Genomic DNA, 17,597 nt, shown 5'->3' with positions numbered 1-17,597 from the left:
CGCTGAGCCTGTGCGTCCGGAGCCTGGGCTCCGCAATGGGAGAGGCCACAACAGTGAGAGGCCCGCGTACCACAAAAAAAATAATAATAAAGGATCGTGCTTTTGGTGTCAAGTCTCTAAGAACTCTGCCTAATCTCGGGTCATGAAGATGCTCGCCTATGTTCTCTTCTAAAAGTTTACAGTTTTACATTTTACATGAAGATCTATGACCTGTTTTGAGTTAATTTGTGTATAAGATGTGAAGTTTAGGTCAAGGTTCATATTTTTGTCTACTAATGTCCAGTTGTTCCAGCACCATTTGTTAAAAAGACTATCCTTCTTTTTTGAACTGTTTGTCAATTTTTGTCAAAATTCATCTGGGCATCCTTATGTGGCCCCATTTTTGGGTTCCCTACTCTGGTCCATTGATTAATGTGTCTTATGCTTCCCCCAGTACTGTCACTATCTAATAAGTCTTGAGATCAGGTAGTGTGATTCCTCTAACATTTTTTTTTCTTTTTTAATATTGTTTAACTGTTCTGCTTGTTTTTCTTTCCCATATAAATTTAAATATAATAATCCATGTAAATATAAATTTTAAGATAAGCTTGTGTATATATACTAAAAAAAAATCTTGTGGCATTTTGATAGGAGTTGAATTACAAATCAGTTTGGGGAGAATTGACATCTTTACTACATTGAGCATTCCTGTTCACTGTATGTCTCTACCTTTATTTATTTCTCCTTTGATGCCTTTCTGTAAAAAGAGAAGAACAAACCTGATTCCATATGCGATCTATTCCTTTAGCTCTAACCCTTTGTGCTCTGTTGCCTCTGCTTAGTAATTCTGGCTCTGCACCTTTGTAAAAGAATGTCGCCTATAGCCTGAAATATACATGATAGCCCATCTGACCTTTAAAGATATAACACTCTTCCATTCATATAGAGATACAAAGTGGCAGGATAGAGAATGGCATTTGTCTTGTTGGAGGTTTATAGGAACATTGCAACCAGCCCTACAGTGAATAGCTGCGAAAACAGGATTTCCCCACCAAGAAGCTTGCAACGAGGAACCACACCCCCTCCCTTTTTACCATGAAAGGAGCCTGAATTCTAACTCGGGTAAGATGGTTCTTACGAGTCCACCACGCTCTTGGTCTACTGGCTTTCCGAATAAAGCCCCTATTCCTTGCCCCAACTCATCTCTCGCTTTATTGGCCTGTTGTGCAGCAAGCCATATGAGCTTGGACTCGGTAACATTTCATCAGAATTTTGTAACTTTTAACATACAGATTCTATCCATATTTTGTTGACTTATATCTAAGTGGGGTTTTTTTAGCAATTATAAGAGGTATCCTATTTTTAATTTTGATTTTCAATTGTCTCCTGCTGGTACAAAGAAACATAATTCATTTTGTGTGTTTACCTTGTACCTTATTCTTGCTAAACTCACTTATTCTAGGAGTTTTTGTATTTTCCTGGTGTCTCTATACATACACATTCATGTCTTCTACAGAGTTTTATTTCTTCCCTTCCAATCTTCCTTTATTTCTTTCTCTTTTCTTCCTTCCTTCCTTCCCTCCTTCCCTCCCTCCTTTTTTTCTTCCTTCCTTTCTTCCTCTCTCCCTTCCTTCCTTTCTTCTTCTCTCCCTTTCTCTTTCTTTCTCTCTCTCTTTCTTTCTTTATCTCTCTCTTCCTTCCTTCCTTCCTCCCTCTCTCTTTCTTTCTTTCTTTCCTCCTTCCTTCCTTTCTTCCTCTCTCCCTTTCTTTCTTTCTCTCTCTTCCTTCCTTCCTCCCTCCCTCCCTCTCTCTTTCTTCCTCCTTCCTTTCTTCCTTTCTTTCTTTCTTTCTTTTCTTTCTTTTTTTCTTTCTCCTTATTGTACTGCCTAGGATCTCCAGCACTGTGTTAAATAAGAGTGGTGAGACTTCACACTCATTAAGATAGCTGTTAATAAAAAAATAATAATAACAAGTGATGGTAAAGATGTGGAGAAATTGGAACCCTTGTGCACTGTCGGTGGGAATGTAAAATGGTGCCATCACTCTGGCAAATAGTATGGCAGTTCCTAAAAAAAATTTTAAACGCCATACCATCCAACAATTCCACTTCTGGGTGTATACCCAAAAGAATTGAAGATATTTGTACACCCATGTTCATAATAGCCTTACATACAATAGCCAAAAGATGGAAGCAACCCAAGTGTCCATTGCCAGATGACTGGATAAACAAAATGTGATATATACATATGATGGAGTATTATTCAGCCTTAAAATTGAAGGAAATTCTGACACATATCAACACGGAGGAACGTTGAGGACATTATGCTAGTGAAATAAGACAGTCACAGAAGGAAAAATACTGTATGATTCGACTTATATGAGGTGCCCCAGAGTAGTCAAATTCATAGAGATAGAAAGTAGAATGTGGTTGCCAGGGGCAAGGAGTAAGGGAGAGTGGGGAGTTATCATTTATTAGGTACAAAGTTTCAGTTTTGCAAGGTGAAAAGAGTTCTGTGGATGGATGGCAGTGATGATAGCACAACAATGTGAATGTACTTAATGCTACTGAACTGTGCACTTACAAATGGTTAAGATGGTAAATTTTATATTATGTGTACTTTACCACAATAAAAGCAACAAGAATGGTGAGAGTCAGCATCCTTACCTTGTTCCTGATTTTAGTGTGAAAACCATTCAGTATTTCACCATTATGAGATTACCTAAATGTTTTTCACTGATTTCTCTTTATCAAGTCAAAACATTTCCTTCTATTCCTTGGTTGCTGAGAGTTTTTAATCATGAATGGACGTTAGACTTTGTCGAATGCCTTTTCTGCATTGACTGATATGATCACATGATTTTCTTTAATGTTTTAAATTTTTGTACAATTTTAAAGGTTACTTTCTGTTTACAGTTATTACAAAATATTGGCTATATTCCCTGTGTTGTACAATACGTCCTTGAGCCTGTCTTACACCCAATAGTTTGTACCTACCACCCCACCTCCCCAATATTGCCCCTTGCCCCACCACTGGTAACCACTAGTTTGTTCTCTATATCTGTGAGTCTGCTTCTTTTTTGTTATATTCACTAGTTTGTTGTATTTTTTAGATTCCATATATAAGTGATATCATCAGTATTTATCTTTCTCTGACTTATTTCACTTAGCATAATGCCCTCCAAGTCCAACCATGCTGCTTCAAATGGCAAATTTTCATTATTTTTTATGACTGAGTAGTATTCCATTGTGTGTGTGTGTGTGTGTGTGTGTGTGTGTGTGTGTGTGTATCAATCACATCTTCATCATCCATTCATCTGTTGATGGAAACTTAGTTTGCTTCCATATCTTGGCAACTATAAATAAGGCTGCTATGAACATTGGGGTGCATGTATCTTTTCAAATTAGTGTTTTTGGTTTTTTTGGATATATACCCAGGAGTGGAGTTGCCAGGTCATATGATAGTTCTATTTTTAGTCTTTTGAGAAACTTCCGTACTGTTTTTCACAGTTGCTGCACCAAATTACATTCCCACCAACAGTGTAGAAGGATTCCCTTTTCTCCACATCCTTGCCAACATTTGTTATTTGTGGTCTTTTTGCTGATAGCCATTCTGACAGGTGTGAGGTGATATCTCATTTTAGTTGGATTGTTTGGGGTTTTTTTTATGTTGAGTATATGAGCTATTTATGTATGCTGCATATCAATCCCTTATAGGTCATATCATTTGCAAATATTTTCTCCCATTCAGTAGGTTGTCTTTTCATTTTGTCAATGGTTTCCTTTGCTGTGTAAAAGCTTTTACGATAGTATGATTTTTTTTTGTTGTTAGTCTGTTAATATGGTGGATTCCATTGATAGATTTTCAAATATTGAACCTGCATTCATGGAATAAATCTCTGCTTGGTCATTGTGTATGATTTTTTTGAAAAATATAAAACATCTTTATTCACTTTGGACTTCCATTCTTCCAGTAAGGTTACCTTTTTCCTCCTTAATTATGGTAAAAAATATACATATAGTAAAATTTGCCACTTTAGCCTTTTTTTTTTAGATATTCATTTTTAATTAATTAATTAATTAATTAATTAATTATTTTTGGCTGTGTTGGGTCTTCGTTTCTGTGCGAGGCCTTTCTCCAGTTACAGCAAGCAGGGGCCACTCTTCATTGTGGTGCGTGGACCTCTCACTATCGCGGCCTCTCCCGTTGCGGAGCACAGCCTCCAGACGCGCAGGCTCAGTAGTTGTGGCTCACGGGCCCAGTTGCTCCGTGGCATGCGGGATCCTCCAAGACCAGGGCTCGAACCCGTGTCCCCTGCATAGGCAGGCAGACTCTCAACCACTGAGCCACCAGGGAAGCCCTAGCCATTTTTTAATCTTTGGTATTTTTTTGTTTTTAGTTTTTTGTGGGGTTTTTTGTTGTTGTTTGTTTGTTTGTGTTGGCTGTGCCACATGGCTTGCGGGATCCTACTTTTGCAACCAGTGATGGAACCCAGGCTACCTGCAGTGGAAGAGTGGAGTCCTAACCACTGGACCGCCAGGGAATTCTGCCATTTAAACAATTTTTAAGTATACAATTCAGTGACATTAGTGTAAACCATCACCACTATCTGTTTCCAAAACTTTTTCAACACCCCAAACAGAAACTCTGTACACATTAAGTAATAACTCCTCTGTCTTCCATGCTCCCAGACCTGAGTAACTGCTACACTATTTTCTGTATCTATGAACTTGCCTATCCTCGATATTTCCTATAAGTAGAACCACACAATATTTGTCCTTTTATGTCTGTCTTATTTCATTTAGCGTAATGTTTTCAAGGTTCATCCATATTGTTGCATGCATCAGAATTTCATTCCTTTTTATGGCTGAATAACATTCCATTATATGTATATACCACATTCCATTATATGTATATACCACATTCCATTATATGTATATACCACATTTTGTTTATCCATTCATCTGTTCATGGACACTTGGCTGTTTCCACCTTCGACTATTTTGAATAATGCTGCTATGAACATAGGCATACAAGTACTTTTTGAGTTCCTGTTTTCAATTCTTCTGGGTATGTACTGACTTTTTACATGTATTTTTATTGCTGGATAAAATTTGCTAAAGTTTTAGGTGGTTCTTTTTGGTCTATGTTTATGAGGAATACTGATCTTCAGTTCCCTTTTCTTTTTTTTTTCCTCTATTTTTGTTATGTCTTTATCTGGCTTTGGAATGAAATGCAATGCTGGCCTCATAAAATGCATTGGAAAGTGTTGCATCCTCTTTAATTTTCTGGAAGAGTTTGTGAAGAATTAGTGTTAATTCTTCCTTAAATTAATATTTGGTAGAATTCTACAGTTAAACCATCTGGGCCTGGTGATTTCTTTCTTGGAAGCATTTTAATTACAGATTAAATTTCTTCAGTAGTTAATAAGATTATTTATATTGTCTATTTCATCTTACATGAGCTTTGGTAGTTTGTGGGTTTTGAGGAATTTGTCCTTTTTGTCTAAGTTGTTGAATGTATATCCATAGAATTGCCTGTAGTATTCCCTTATTTCTATTTTAATGTCTATGAGGTCTATAGTTATATCTCCTTTCATTCACGATAGTGGTCATTTGTGTCTTCTCTTTTTATTCTTCAGTCTTGCTAAAAGTTTATCAGTTTTACAATATCAGATAAACAGCTTTTTGTTTTATTGATTGTCCTTATTGTTTTTCTGGTTATTTTATTAATTTCTGTTCTTATCTTTCTTATTTATTTCCTTCTGTTTGCTTGGTTTTATTTTTCTCTCCTTTTTCTAGTTTCTTGAGGATGCTTAGATTGTTGATTTGAGAAAATATTTTTCAAATATAAGCATTTAAGGCTACAAATTTCACTCTATGCACTGCATTAGCTGTATCTCACATATTTTTATATGGTGTATTTTCATTTTCGTTCAGTTCAGTGTATTTTTTATTTGCCTTGAGATTCCTTATTTGACCCATGGATTGTTCAGCAGTGCATTGTTTCATTTCCAAGTGTTTGAAAAATGTCCTGCTTTCTGTATTGATTTCCAGTTTGATTCCATTGTACCCAGAGAATATATTCTACATTATTTTAATTCTTTTAAATTTGTTGAGGCTGGTTTTATAACCTGGGAGATGGTCTATCTTATTTAATGTTCCGTGTGCCCTTTAGAAGAATATATATTCTACAGTTGTTGGGTGGAATGTCCTACAAATGTCAATTAGATCCTGTTGGTTGATGGTACTGTTCAGTCTACTATATCCTTGCTGATTTTTGTGTCTAGTCATTCTGAGAGAGATACATTGAAGTAGTCAACTGTAACTGTGCATTTTTCTATTTCTCCTTTCTATTCTGTTGATTTTTGCTTAAGCCCTGTAATTTGAAGCTCTGTTATTTGGTGTATACACTTTTAAGATTGTTTTGTCTCCTTGGTACATTGACCCTATTATCATTATGTAATGTCCTTCTCTGTCTCTGATAATTTCTGAAAGCCTACTTTATCTAGTATTTCTATTGGCACTCCAGCTTTCTATTGATTGTTATATCTTTTTCCATCCATTTACTTTTTTAAAAAAATTATTTATTTTATTTTTTATATTTGGCTGCATTGGGTCTTCATTGCTACACACAGGCTTTCTCTAGTTTCGGCGAGTGGGGGCTACTCTTACTCTTCGTTGCGGTGTGCGGGCTTCTCATTGCACTGGCTTCTCTTGTTGTAGAGCACGGGCTCTAGGCATGCAGGCTTCAGTAGTTGTGGCACGCAGGCTCAGTAGTTGTGGCTCTCAGGCTCTAGAGCACAGGTTCAGTAGTTGTGGCACATGGGCTTAGTTGCTCCACGGCATGTGGGATCTTCCCAGACCAGGGCTCGAACCCATGTCCCCTGCATTGGCAGGCGGATTCTTAACCACTGTGCCACCAGGGAAGTCTCATATTCTTTCTTAAAGAATACTTTTCACTGGATAAAGAAATCTGGGTTGACAGTTCTTTTATTACAGCGTTTGAAAAATGGGTCACTTTTTCCTGGCCTCTGTGGTTTCTGAAGAGCAATCCATTGTCAATCAAATTATTATCCCCCTACAAAATGTAATGCATCTTTTCTCTCTGGTTCCTTTCAAGTTTCTTTCTTTGTCCTTAGTTTTCAGAAGTGTTTTTATGATGTTCCTAGATCTGGATTTTTTTTATTTATCCTGTTTAAGGGTTATTCAGCTTCTTGAATTTGTAGGTTTATACAGTTTGCTAAGTATGGGTATTTTTAGCCATTATTTCTTTAAAATTTTTTTTTCAGACCCAGTTTCTTTCTGTTTTTCTTCTGGAACTTCAATGATGTGAATATTAGATCATTTTTTATTGTCCCAAAGGTCCCTGAGGCTCCCTTTGTCCCAAAAGCTCCCTTTTAATTTTTAAAAATCTACTTCTCTTTTGTTTGGACTTCAGTCTGTTTACTCTCTGTTGTGCAGAGTGGATAATTTCTATTGGTCTATTATGAAGATCACTGATTCTTCTCTCTCTCATCTTCATTCTTCTATTTACCCCTTCCAGTGAGTTATATTTCAAGTATTGTATTTTCAATTCAAAAATTTCCATTCAGTTCTTTATGTCTTCTATTTCTTTTCTGAGACTTTCTATTTTTTAATTTGTTTCAAGAGTATTCATGATTGCTCCTTGAAGCATTTTTACAATAGTTACTTTAAAATTCTTGTCAAATAATTCTAATATCTGCATCATCTTGGTGTTGGTATCTACTTATTGGCTTTTCCCATTCTGTTTAGGATTTTCCTGATTCTTGAGATGTCAAATATAATGAATTATTTTCTTTTGTATCCTGGATATTTGGAGTATTATAATATAAGGCTCTAATTCCTGTCTTAAAATGTTACTGCCAGAGCAATAATCAGAGCTCTGTTTATACATTCCCAGTGCTGGTCACCTTGTACAGTGGCTGAATCACATTTTTTGGAGTTTGGAATAATTTGTTTCATAGTAATTGTAACCAGATATGTATGTATGTATGTATGCATGTATGTATGTATATATATATATATGTGTGTGTGTGTGTGTATATATATATATATATATACCCATTTGTATATAAAAGGGGAGATTCTATATGTATGAATGTGTGTGTGCATATATAATTATTTTGTTCTCTGGGCCACAGAGGCCTGGGAGCAGTAGAGTAAAAATGGCTGTGCAGAGTCATTGGTGGGGTGGGGATTAGAGATGATAGAGCCCCAACCATAGTCTGGGGGTTCTGAGAGCTGGGCTGGATGTCCAACATGTCTCATTCACATGGCTGGCAGTTGATGCTGAGTGAAGGTGGGAGCATGGTGGTCTTGGATTATTCATCCTTTTCACATGGCAGCTGGCCTTCCCCAGAGAGAGATTCTCAAGAGAAACATGCAGGGACTTCCCTGGCAGTCCAGTGGTTAAGACTCTGCGTTTCCATTGCAGGGGGCATGGGTTTGATCCCTGGTTGGGGAATTAAGATCCCACAGGCCCTGTGGCATGGCAAAAAAAAAAGAGAGAGAGAGAGAGAGAACCACACAGAAGCTGCCTAAGTCTTTTCTGACTTAGAGCCAGAGGTCATGCAGCACCTATGGTTACACGTGAGCCACTAGGTTGTATAATTAGGCCACCCAAGATGGCTGTTCTCTTGTTCTCTGTACATCCCCTGCTTGACCAGTCCCTGCTTCACCTACACCCTACTCACATGACTGACCCTTCCTCTAAATCATAGAGCTTAATCAGTAAACACCTGCAGACTTGCCTCCAGCCCCAGCTAGTAATTGTTCTAATCTTTGGATCAGAATGTCTCCACCAAGACAGCTTATCTGAGGGGTGGTGAGGGGCCATGCTCCTCTGCTGGTTTCCCTGGTAACCAGTGAGCCAACCTGACATCAGTTCCCCCCTCTAACTGGTAACCTCCCTCCCAAACCCCCGTAGCAAATCCTGCTACCACCATGTCCTGCCCTCTGTCTGCCACACATGGTGGGGTGTCACTCCAAGACCTTGCTTCAGAAATGTAAGATCCCCCCATCCATTAAACCATTGATGTCTCTGTCACTGACTCTGGGCTCTTTCTTTGACCTTGAGGCTGGGCAAGTACAGGGCTTGCAGGCCTGCAGGGTACAGCCCAACAAATGTCAAAGCAGATTGAAGGGAAAGGGACAGACCCACTTCTCGGTAGGGAAAAGGGTCAAAGTTTCTGAAGACATGTTTTGAAACTACTACAGTCTGCTTTCTGGCCATGAAATATTTACATTCCTTCCACATGCAAAATTCACTCTCCTCTCTCCTCAACCTCAAAAGTCTCATCTATGTTACATCAGGCTCATAGTCAAAGTCTAGGACCTCATCATCTAAGTCAGAGCCAGGTGTTGAGGAGGCCACCCTATTGCAGGGATACAGGATCTCTCGAGCACCTCCAAAGGGAGTGAAGCAGGTGCAACTATTTGGGAGAACAAGATGAGTATTTAGAACTGCACTGCCCATTATGGAAGCCACCAGCCACATATAGCAATTAGATTTAAATTAAGGGAAAGAAAGAAATTGAAAATTCTGTTCCTCCAACACACTAGCCAAATTTTAAGTACTCAACAGCCACATGTGGCTAGTAACTCCTGTATTGGACATTACAGATATAGAACCCTTCCATCATTGCAGAAAGTTCTACGGAATGGTGCTAACTAGACAAAATAAGCACAGGTGTGCCCTGTGACTCAGAAATCTTACTCCTGAATAGGGATCAGGATTTAGTTTGGGATCTCCCAAAAGCATGCCCTGAGCAAAGGGTGTAGGTAGTTTATCTGGGAGCTATCCCCAGGAAATACATGTGAGTGGGAAAATTGGGACTGAAAGAGAAAAAAGCTGGGAGTTCCCTGGTGGCCTAGTGGTTAGGATTTGGTGCTGTCACTGCCATGGCCCCGGGTTCAATCCCTGGTCGGGGGCCTGAGATCCCACAAGCTGCGAGGCACAGCCCACAATTATTTTTTTAATTTTTTTTTTTTTAAAGAAAGAGCAGGGGGGTGGCTTCCCTGGTGGCACAGTGGTTGAGAGTCCGCCTGCCGATGGAGGGGACGCGGGTTTGTACCCTGGTCCAGGAAGATCCCACATGCCGCGGAGCGGCTGGGCCCGTGAGCTATGGCCGCTGAGCCTGCGCGTCCGGAGCCTGTGCTCCGCAACGGGAGAGGCCACAACAGTGAGAGGCCCGCGTACCGCAAAAAAAAAAAAAAAAAAGAGGGGAAAAGCCAATAAACGGTGCAGAGTGTGGAATTCGGTGAGGCAAGTGAGGCACCTACGGCGCTTACCTGAACCTGAGGGGGGCTGGCTCCTTAAATTTTGCACCCTAGACACCTTGCTTCCTCACCCTAGTCCCAGCCCCGAAAGGGTGACCACTGTGAACAACTAGAGCTCATTGGTACCCAGGACCCTCTAAGGAGTTGAGAAATCATGTAGAACATACCTCAGAATTGACTCACTGAGGAAAAGGGAAGCAAAACGATTTAATCACAAACTCCTGACCCTCACTGGTTGAAAATTGCCCATGGGGAATTAATCCTGGCACTTCCAGTTTGTTCTGCATGCCCACAGGAGAAAGACCTCAGATGGAGAAGCAGAAAGATATGGGCACATGAGGTGGGAAGCTGTCAGCGCGTGTGGGAACCAGATGTACAAGTGAGAGAGAAAATGAGCTGAAGCGATATGGTGGGGGCGCCTGCTTGGGGCTACAGCAGCCTCGGAAACCTCCCGCAGAGAGGATGTGTGTGAGCCTTATGGTGATAGGGAGCTGGAGGCAACCTAAACGTCCATCACTGGAGGAATAAATAAGTGAAGGAGTGCTGTTGGCACACCATGGACTACAACACAGCCGTTAGAAACAGAGAGCTTGGGGGCTTCCCTGGTGTCGCAGTGGTTGGGAATCCGCCTGCCAATACAAGGGACACGGGTTCGAGGCCTGGTCCGGGAAGATCCCACATGCCGCAGAGCAACTAAGCCCGTGTGTCACAACTACTGAGCCTGCGTGCCGCAACTACTGAAGCCCATGAGCCTAGAGCCCATGCTTCGCAACAAGAGAAGCCCACGCACCGCAGTGGAGAGTAGCCCCCGTTCGCCACAACCAGAGAAAGCCCGCGTGTAGCAAAGAAGACCCAACGCAGCCAAAAATAAATAAAATAAATTTATTTTTTAAAAAAGAAAAGAAACAGAGAGATTGATATACATCACTACATGGAGAGACCTCAGAAACATACTGTTAAGTTTAAAAAAAGAGGGGGAAGAAACAGAACAAGATTTATAGCCCAATCCCATTTATGTAAATTGGAGACATATGCACACACAAAATCACAAAGTATAAAGATATATCTTCGCAGCTATGTATCAAGCGCATTAAAGTGGGTGTCTGTGAAGGGGAGGAATGGGATAGAGATTGGGCGTGAGGCTGGGGGTAAAACCTTAGAGGGTCTTTCGTGGGCCAATTGTGATTCTATATTATGATCCGAAGAGTATGATTAGTATCTTTCTGCACCTAAGGGCCAAGAAAAAAATAAAGGAATGAAAAATGTGAAGTGCCTGTACATCAGAGCAATTCCCTTCTTGCTACACAATGATTATCACCGCAGGGGATGATGATAGCAAAGCGACCAGACTCTGCCTGCCTTCTGGAAGCCCTACTCACTGCCTTCTTTCCAGGCGGCCCCTCCAGTCCCCAGCACGCGCTCTTGCCCCGCAAACGGGGAACTTCCTAGCCTTCCATGCTAGCCAGAGGGAGAGAAAGGAAAGCTGGACGTCTGTGAGTCCCAGAGGTCCCCATCTTCTGCTTTGGCTGTACACAGAATAGGGAGTAATTGCATGGGATTCCATTCAAACCCCAGCTCTGCCATTAAACACCTGTGGGACCTTAGGTTAAGTCACTTTACCCTCCTGTGCCCTAGTTCCTTCACTGGTAAAATGGGGGGTGATCATCAAAATAACTACTCACGGGAATGTTCGGAGCCTAATATGAATGAGTTCGTGGAACACGCTTAAACCAGTGGAGGAAGCTCCCTCTCTGCTGCTTCAGCAGCCCCGCCCACACACGCCCCGCCCACACACACCCCGCCCCAGCCCCTGCCCTGCGGTGACAGCTTCCCATTTCCCTTCCTGCCTCAGCCTCAGTCACTGCCTCCCCAACATCCCAGGGTTTCCTAAACTAGGTTCAGGAACTTCTCAGGCTCCCTCCTGGGATTTCAGTTTCTCTTTCCTCCTGGGTGCAGCTCTGAGCTCACCTGGTCCCACACGTACCTGTCAACTCACCTGGCTTAGCAGCTGGCCCCACCCACTCATGCCTTTTAAAGTCAAAGCCCTCAGCCAGGGTTGCACATTTAGCCTGGATGAAAAGCCGAGCCAGGCAGCTGGGGAAGCAGTTTGCGATTTGGCCGTGTCTTCAGACTTGACGCTAGTTCTGGTGACCACCGTGGGGCTGGGCTTGGCTAGAGCATGTCCTGTCCCCACCACAACCAGGAAGGGCTGCGACATTGGCATGTTCAACTCTCTGCTGCCAAGCGAGCTGGTGGCCTTCAAGAAAGCCAAGGAGGGAATTCCCTGGCAGTCCAGTGGTTAGGGCTCCACGCTCTCACTGCCGGGCCCGGGTTCGATCCCTGGTCAGGGAACTAAGATCCCACAAGCCGCGGGGTGCAGCCAAAAAAAAAAAAGCCAAAGATGCCTGGGTAAGTCCCTGCTGTGGGCTAACCTCTACCCCTTCTACCATAGCCAAGCTGCTGCCCTGCTACTGTTGGCCTAACCTCTATCCTCCTGCTAAATAGGCTAGCCTCTAGCTTTTCGGCTATGACTAACATCTATTCTCTCTGCTGTGGATTAAACTCAAGCCCTCCTGCTAGACCTTCATCCTTGCTGCTAGCCTCTGTCCCCCCCCCCGTTGTGGGTTGAACCTGCCCTTGTTCTCTGAGAAGTTTCGCTCTTGCAGAAGGACTGGAACGGCAGCTCCCGCCTCTTCCCCAGGACCCGGGACCTGAAGCAGCTGCAGGTGAGTTGAGGGAGTCAGGCCCGCCTGCCCTCACCTGGCCCCTCTCCTCTGGCTTTGCAGGCGGCCCCGGATGTCCTTTATCTCACCTGTGCTTCCCTCTCTCTGGTCTCTCCTCATCTGTCCTGGGCCCCTGCGCCTCCCCAACTGCTCCCTTGACGCTGTCCCTCCCCTGGGTTCCTTTTTATCATGTCTCTGCCTGTCCTCACTTCCCTATCTCCCCCACCTGTCCCTCTCACCTGCACTCTTACCTTGTTCCTTCTCACTTCTCTTTTCTCTCCCGGCTGTGTCCCCAGCCTGTGCCCCTTGCCCTGCCCACCTTGTCACCGTCTACTCTGAACACTGATTCCCTCTCACCTGCCCTCCTCGCGCTCTCACCTCTGTCCCTTGTCATCTTCCTCCGCTGATCTTTGCCCAGCAAACGCTCTTCCTTCCTCCACCCTTCTCACCTATGCAGCCAACCGTCCTGCGCTCACCTACCTCCCCAAACTGTTCTCTTCTCACCCGTCCCCATCCCTGTTCTTCAGACCTCTGCGACCTCCCTCATGAGTCACTTTTCATTTGTCCCCATTTCACTTTTTCATCTGTTCCCTCACTTTTCTCTTATCATTCTGCCTCACCTGTATCCCCGTCATCTGCCTCCTTTCTCATGTGTTCCCCTCTCCTGTCTCTCTCTTACCTGTCCCATCACCTGTCCCCCTCATATGTCTCATATCACCTGCCCTCCTCCCCTGTTCTTCCTACCTGTCCCCACTTATCTGGGCCTTCTTGCCTATCCTTCCTCACCTTTCCACCTCACCTGTTCTCTCTCACCTCTCCTCTGTTGTGGGAGCGCCCCGTGGCCTTGCAGGCGGAGCTGGCCCTGACACTGAATGTCCTGGAGGCCACGGCGAACTCATCCCTGGACCACATCCTGGACCAGCCCCTTCACACGCTGCACCACATCCACTCCAAGCTCCAGGCCTGTGTGAGCACTCGGGGCCCCCGGGCCGTGTCTGGGCTCTGGCCACCTGTACGTCCCCCTCTGTCCCAGGCCCTGCCTCACACCCTCAACACCACCCTCCTCTGCTCACAGGTCCCAGCTCAGCCCACAGCAGGCTCCAGGCCCCAGGAGCTGCTTCCAGTACTGGCTGCACCGGCTCCAGGAGGCCCCAAAGAAGGTGAGTGACCCGGGAAGAGGGTGGATGCCTGGGCCCTGGGTAAGGAGGAGGCTGACGCCTGTGCAATGGGAAACCACCTTCTCATCTCTCCTACAGGAGTTTCAAGATGGCCTCAAGGCCTCTGTCACATTCATCCTCTTCCACCTCCTCACTTGGGACCTGAATCGTGCTGCCAGAGGAGACCTGTGCATTTGGAATCTTCTGTGATAAATGAATCTTTGAGTATGTGAGTGTGTGTGTGTGTGTGTGTGTGTGTGTGTGTGTGTGTGTGAGACTGTGGGTCTGTGACTGAGTGTGGATGTCTGTGTAGTGAAGGCAAAATTCATGACAGGTTGCGTATATTTGCGTGTGCCTGACTTCTGTGACTGTGTATGTATATGCATCCAAGTGAGTATCTGCCCGAACCTGAGTCCAACTGAAGATGTATAACAGCATATTCATGCCCACGTGTGTGAGTATTTATGCACATGTTTATGTATCTCTCCCTGTCTGGGTGAACTGTATATCTCTCTTTTCCATATGTACCTAGGACAGATGGAAGTCTATCAGTCAGGAGAATGCTTTATCCTATAATGTGTCAGAAACCCAACTCAAATGGGTAGAACAAAAATGAATTTATTACGTCACAGTAAAAAGTGCATTGGCAGGGCAGTTCTAAAACTCATTCATTCATTCATTCAACAATGTCATTGGGGAACCAGGTTCTTTCCATTTCTGTTGACTGATTCTTACTCTGGCTACCTCATGGTATCAAGACAGCAGCCATGGCTCCAGCTTTCACACAAACAATATCCTCCAAGTCATAACAAACACCCCAAACTTAGTGGAGTAAAACAACAACTATCTTATTATGCTCACAGATTCTGGGGGTCATGAAATTGGACAAGGCCCAGTGTGGATCACTTGCCTCTGCAGTTTGGAGTGGCCATGAGACTAAAGGGCTTCTTAAGTGAGTTAATTTATGTAAAGAATTGAAAACAATTCTTGGCACAGGTTAAGCCCCATATATGCGTTTATTGCTGTCATTTTTATTATTTTCGGATTTTTTTTCTTCCCTAACACAAAGAAAACTCTTCCATTTGTTCCCTTCCTTCCTGCTTAGTTCATTGGTATAAGGATGAGAGACCTGGAGCTGTGGTGGCCAATGAGGCAGCAAGCCTAGAATATGAAACTATTCTTCTAAGGAAGGTGGAACAAAATAGTAGGAGAATGGGTCATTGGTGATATCAATAAGCTGTTGCATTAACAGCTCCAAACTCCCAACTTCAGACATATTAAATGAGATAACCAAATATCTTGAGTCATGTTAATTGGGTTTTGTTTCTTCAGCCAAATGTATCCTCAAAAATCCATCTCTGTATGCCCAGCAAAGAACCCAGAGAAAGAGACCAGTTATTTGGTAATAAAAATTTGGATCACGTAGGACATGTCTGAGTTCAGGCATATACCCCTTTTCAGTATGAGTGCCATAATTGAAACAAGGTTGCAAACCTCTGCTTGGAGATGCCAAGGCCTAACAAAGAAATTTTGAACTGGGTATATTTTGGTTTGCCTGCCCAGTGTCCATTTCACCTGGTAAAGCTCAATTTTCCTTTGGGGCATGACCCCCCCTTTCCCATTCCCTCATTGGTTGGACACAAGACTCAGGTGTGCCCAGTCAGAGCACTCCATCTCCAGAGTAAAGTGGCCAGGCTTCCCTTGCCTCCCTCATGACAGCCTTTGCATAAGCTGTTCCCTCTGCTTAGGACATGTCCCCACTACTCTCCCACCACTACCACGTCTTCATCTAATTTCCACTCATTCCCTATGTCTCAGTAATATCACTTCCTCCACCAAAAATCCTTCTGAGTGGAGCACTGGGGTTTCTATTGCTTTTATGTGCCCAATAAGTTTTCCCATCCTACTTTTCCAGTGACTATTTAGGTTCAACCATATGAAATTGCCAATGTTCTGCCATTTCTAACCTACAAAACTGGCAAATTCCTATGGTTCATGCTAATATTTTTAGCACCTCCCCCTTCCCCAGGCCAAACGATCTGGACATGTGACCACAACCTGGCCAGTCAAAGCATTCCATTCCTTTGGATATCACAATCAATGCAGGGGTGGCATGTGTCCCCAGTCAGGCCAATCAGAGCCCTTCCCTGGGATTTTTTTTTTTTTTTCATTTAGGACTGGAGATTTTGCCATTTCACCTCTGGGCTATGGTGCTAGAAGGATTGAGTCTGTGTCTGTAAATAAATGGCCATTTTCCCTACTACACGCAGTTGAAGGGGATAAATCTGAGACAAGCAGAGAAGAGAAATGAATGGGAAGAGTGTCATGATGGAGTTGAGTCTGGGTTCCAGTCTCTAAGGCCAAGTTCCTGGTAGCTTTACCCTTGATTGCCTCCTTCCTAGATACATGAGCCAACAAATGCACACTTTTTACACCTAATCCAGTTAAGCTGACTTCCTGTCACTTGCTACCAAGACTCTAATACACTTCCCTGAACCTCCAGGCAGGGTCAGGCAGCTCTTCTGGGCTCTGATAGGCTTTATGTTTCTCCCACCGCAGCCCTTTTGCCATCTGTCTGCCTGAGCTCCAAGAGGGCAGGAACTGGAGCTGCTTGGTAAATTGGTCACCGTTGACCAATTGGTCACTGCTGGGTCACCAGTGCCCATCACAGAGCCAGGGCACAGAGCAGATGTTCCAACACTCCCCTAGAATGATACCATGCCCTCTCTCACCTAATGTACCTGTTCTTGGGTTTAAAGCTCTCAATTTTGGGAAAAAACAAAACCAAGCATGTCATTGGCATTGATAAATACTTCTCTGTTAAATGAAAGACCTGAAGTTACAGGGGAAGAAAGGTGATGGCTGTCATTCAAAGGGTTGAACCAGGGACCATGTGGGCCCCAAATATGACAATGCTTGGATGCCAAGTTCTGAGGTGGTAGTTCCTGATTTTGTTTTGAAGACAGGCACACCCTGCTCAAAGCTGGATTCTCCATAGAAATCAGGCCATATACTGCCCCAGCTGAAAACACTCCACTGGCTTCCCACAGCTCTGAGAAAAAAATCTTTACTCTTGACCACAGCCCACAAGGCTCTGCAGAACCTGCTCCCTGCTTGCCTCTCCCACTTGCTCTCCTCTCACTCTCCCCCTTATTCCAGTCCAGACACGCTATACCTTCAACACACCAAGCACACTCCTGCCTCAGGGGCTTTGCACATGCCGTTCTATTTGCCAGGAATGCTCTTCCCTGGCTCTTCCCACAGTGGATTTCTTCAGCTCCAACATCACCTTCCTTGACCTTCTAACCTAAAGCAAGCCTCTCAGTCATCCCATCCCGTCATCCTGTTTTCATTCTCAACGTGACACTTATTCACTACCAGACACTCATTATTTACTTGATTACTGTCTCCTGCCTCTAGAATATACGCTCCATGAGG

The 17,597-nt window shown here is 43.5% G+C and overlaps 1 protein-coding gene across 1 annotated transcript; it reads left to right on the top strand.

The window, feature by feature from the left end:
• The first annotated feature begins 12,501 nt into the window (after positions 1-12,501).
• Positions 12,502-14,369, top strand: LOC131745249 (interferon lambda-3-like). The gene is made up of 5 exons (XM_067019662.1): positions 12,502-12,577; positions 12,932-13,005; positions 13,853-13,995; positions 14,078-14,162; positions 14,259-14,369. Exons 1-5 carry the CDS (start codon positions 12,502-12,504, stop codon positions 14,367-14,369), a joined length of 489 nt encoding a protein of 162 aa, XP_066875763.1.
• The last annotated feature ends 3,228 nt before the right edge of the window (positions 14,370-17,597 follow it).

This window comes from Kogia breviceps, chromosome 18 (assembly GCF_026419965.1).
Source record: "Kogia breviceps isolate mKogBre1 chromosome 18, mKogBre1 haplotype 1, whole genome shotgun sequence".
In the NCBI taxonomy this organism is placed as follows: Eukaryota; Metazoa; Chordata; class Mammalia; order Artiodactyla; family Physeteridae; genus Kogia; species Kogia breviceps.
This window is presented reverse-complemented; position numbering and strand designations above follow the sequence as displayed.

Coding starts and splice junctions, on each gene's coding strand:
- LOC131745249 (XM_067019662.1), top strand. CDS start 12,502: ATGTTCAACTCTCTGCTGCCAAGCGAGCTGGTGGCCTTCAAGAAAGCC. Junction 12,578..12,931: donor AATTCCCTGGCAGTCCAGTG/GTTAGGGCTCCA, acceptor TTCTCTGAGAAG/TTTCGCTCTTGCAGAAGGAC. Junction 14,163..14,258: donor TCCAGGAGGCCCCAAAGAAG/GTGAGTGACCCG, acceptor TCTCTCCTACAG/GAGTTTCAAGATGGCCTCAA.